Raw genomic sequence first — 313 nt, 5'->3', positions numbered from 1 at the left:
CCCACTGTTCCCTGCGTTTGCACCCCCTGCGGCTTTCGCGGAACGAGAGCGGGCAGTGCCACGTGCAGCACCTCTGGTTCCAGACCATCTTTGACATGCTGCGCCACTTCCACACACACCCCATCCCCCTCGAGTCGGGCGGCGCGGCTGACATCACCCTCCGCAGCTACGTGGTGGCCCAGAGCCCTCTGCCTGGTAGGTGCCGGGGCTGGGCAGGGCCACAGCTGCATGTGGGGGGTTGGTTGGGTGGTTGGGCTGGGATCTTGCGTGGACCTAAAAGGGACTTGATCCCCGGGAATTCCCTACCAACCCC

The 313-nt window shown here is 65.2% G+C and overlaps 1 protein-coding gene across 1 annotated transcript in view; it reads left to right on the top strand.

Moving 5' to 3' along the window:
• Positions 1–313, top strand: part of LOC104499980 (SH2B adapter protein 2-like) — a gene marked incomplete at its 3' end in the record, with an annotated part of 13,974 nt that overhangs the window by 13,130 nt on the left and 531 nt on the right. Inside the window, exon 10 of the mRNA XM_010143565.1 lies at positions 50–195. Within this exon, the coding sequence (XP_010141867.1) occupies positions 50–195 (146 nt within the window). The remainder of the gene's footprint in view (positions 1–49; positions 196–313) is intronic.

Source organism: Buceros rhinoceros, unplaced genomic scaffold (assembly GCF_000710305.1).
Source record: "Buceros rhinoceros silvestris isolate BGI_N320 unplaced genomic scaffold, ASM71030v1 scaffold36860, whole genome shotgun sequence".
Lineage (NCBI taxonomy): Eukaryota > Metazoa > Chordata > Aves > Bucerotiformes > Bucerotidae > Buceros > Buceros rhinoceros.
The sequence above is the reverse complement of the archived record's forward strand: the minus strand, read 5'-3'. Positions and strand labels throughout refer to the sequence as shown.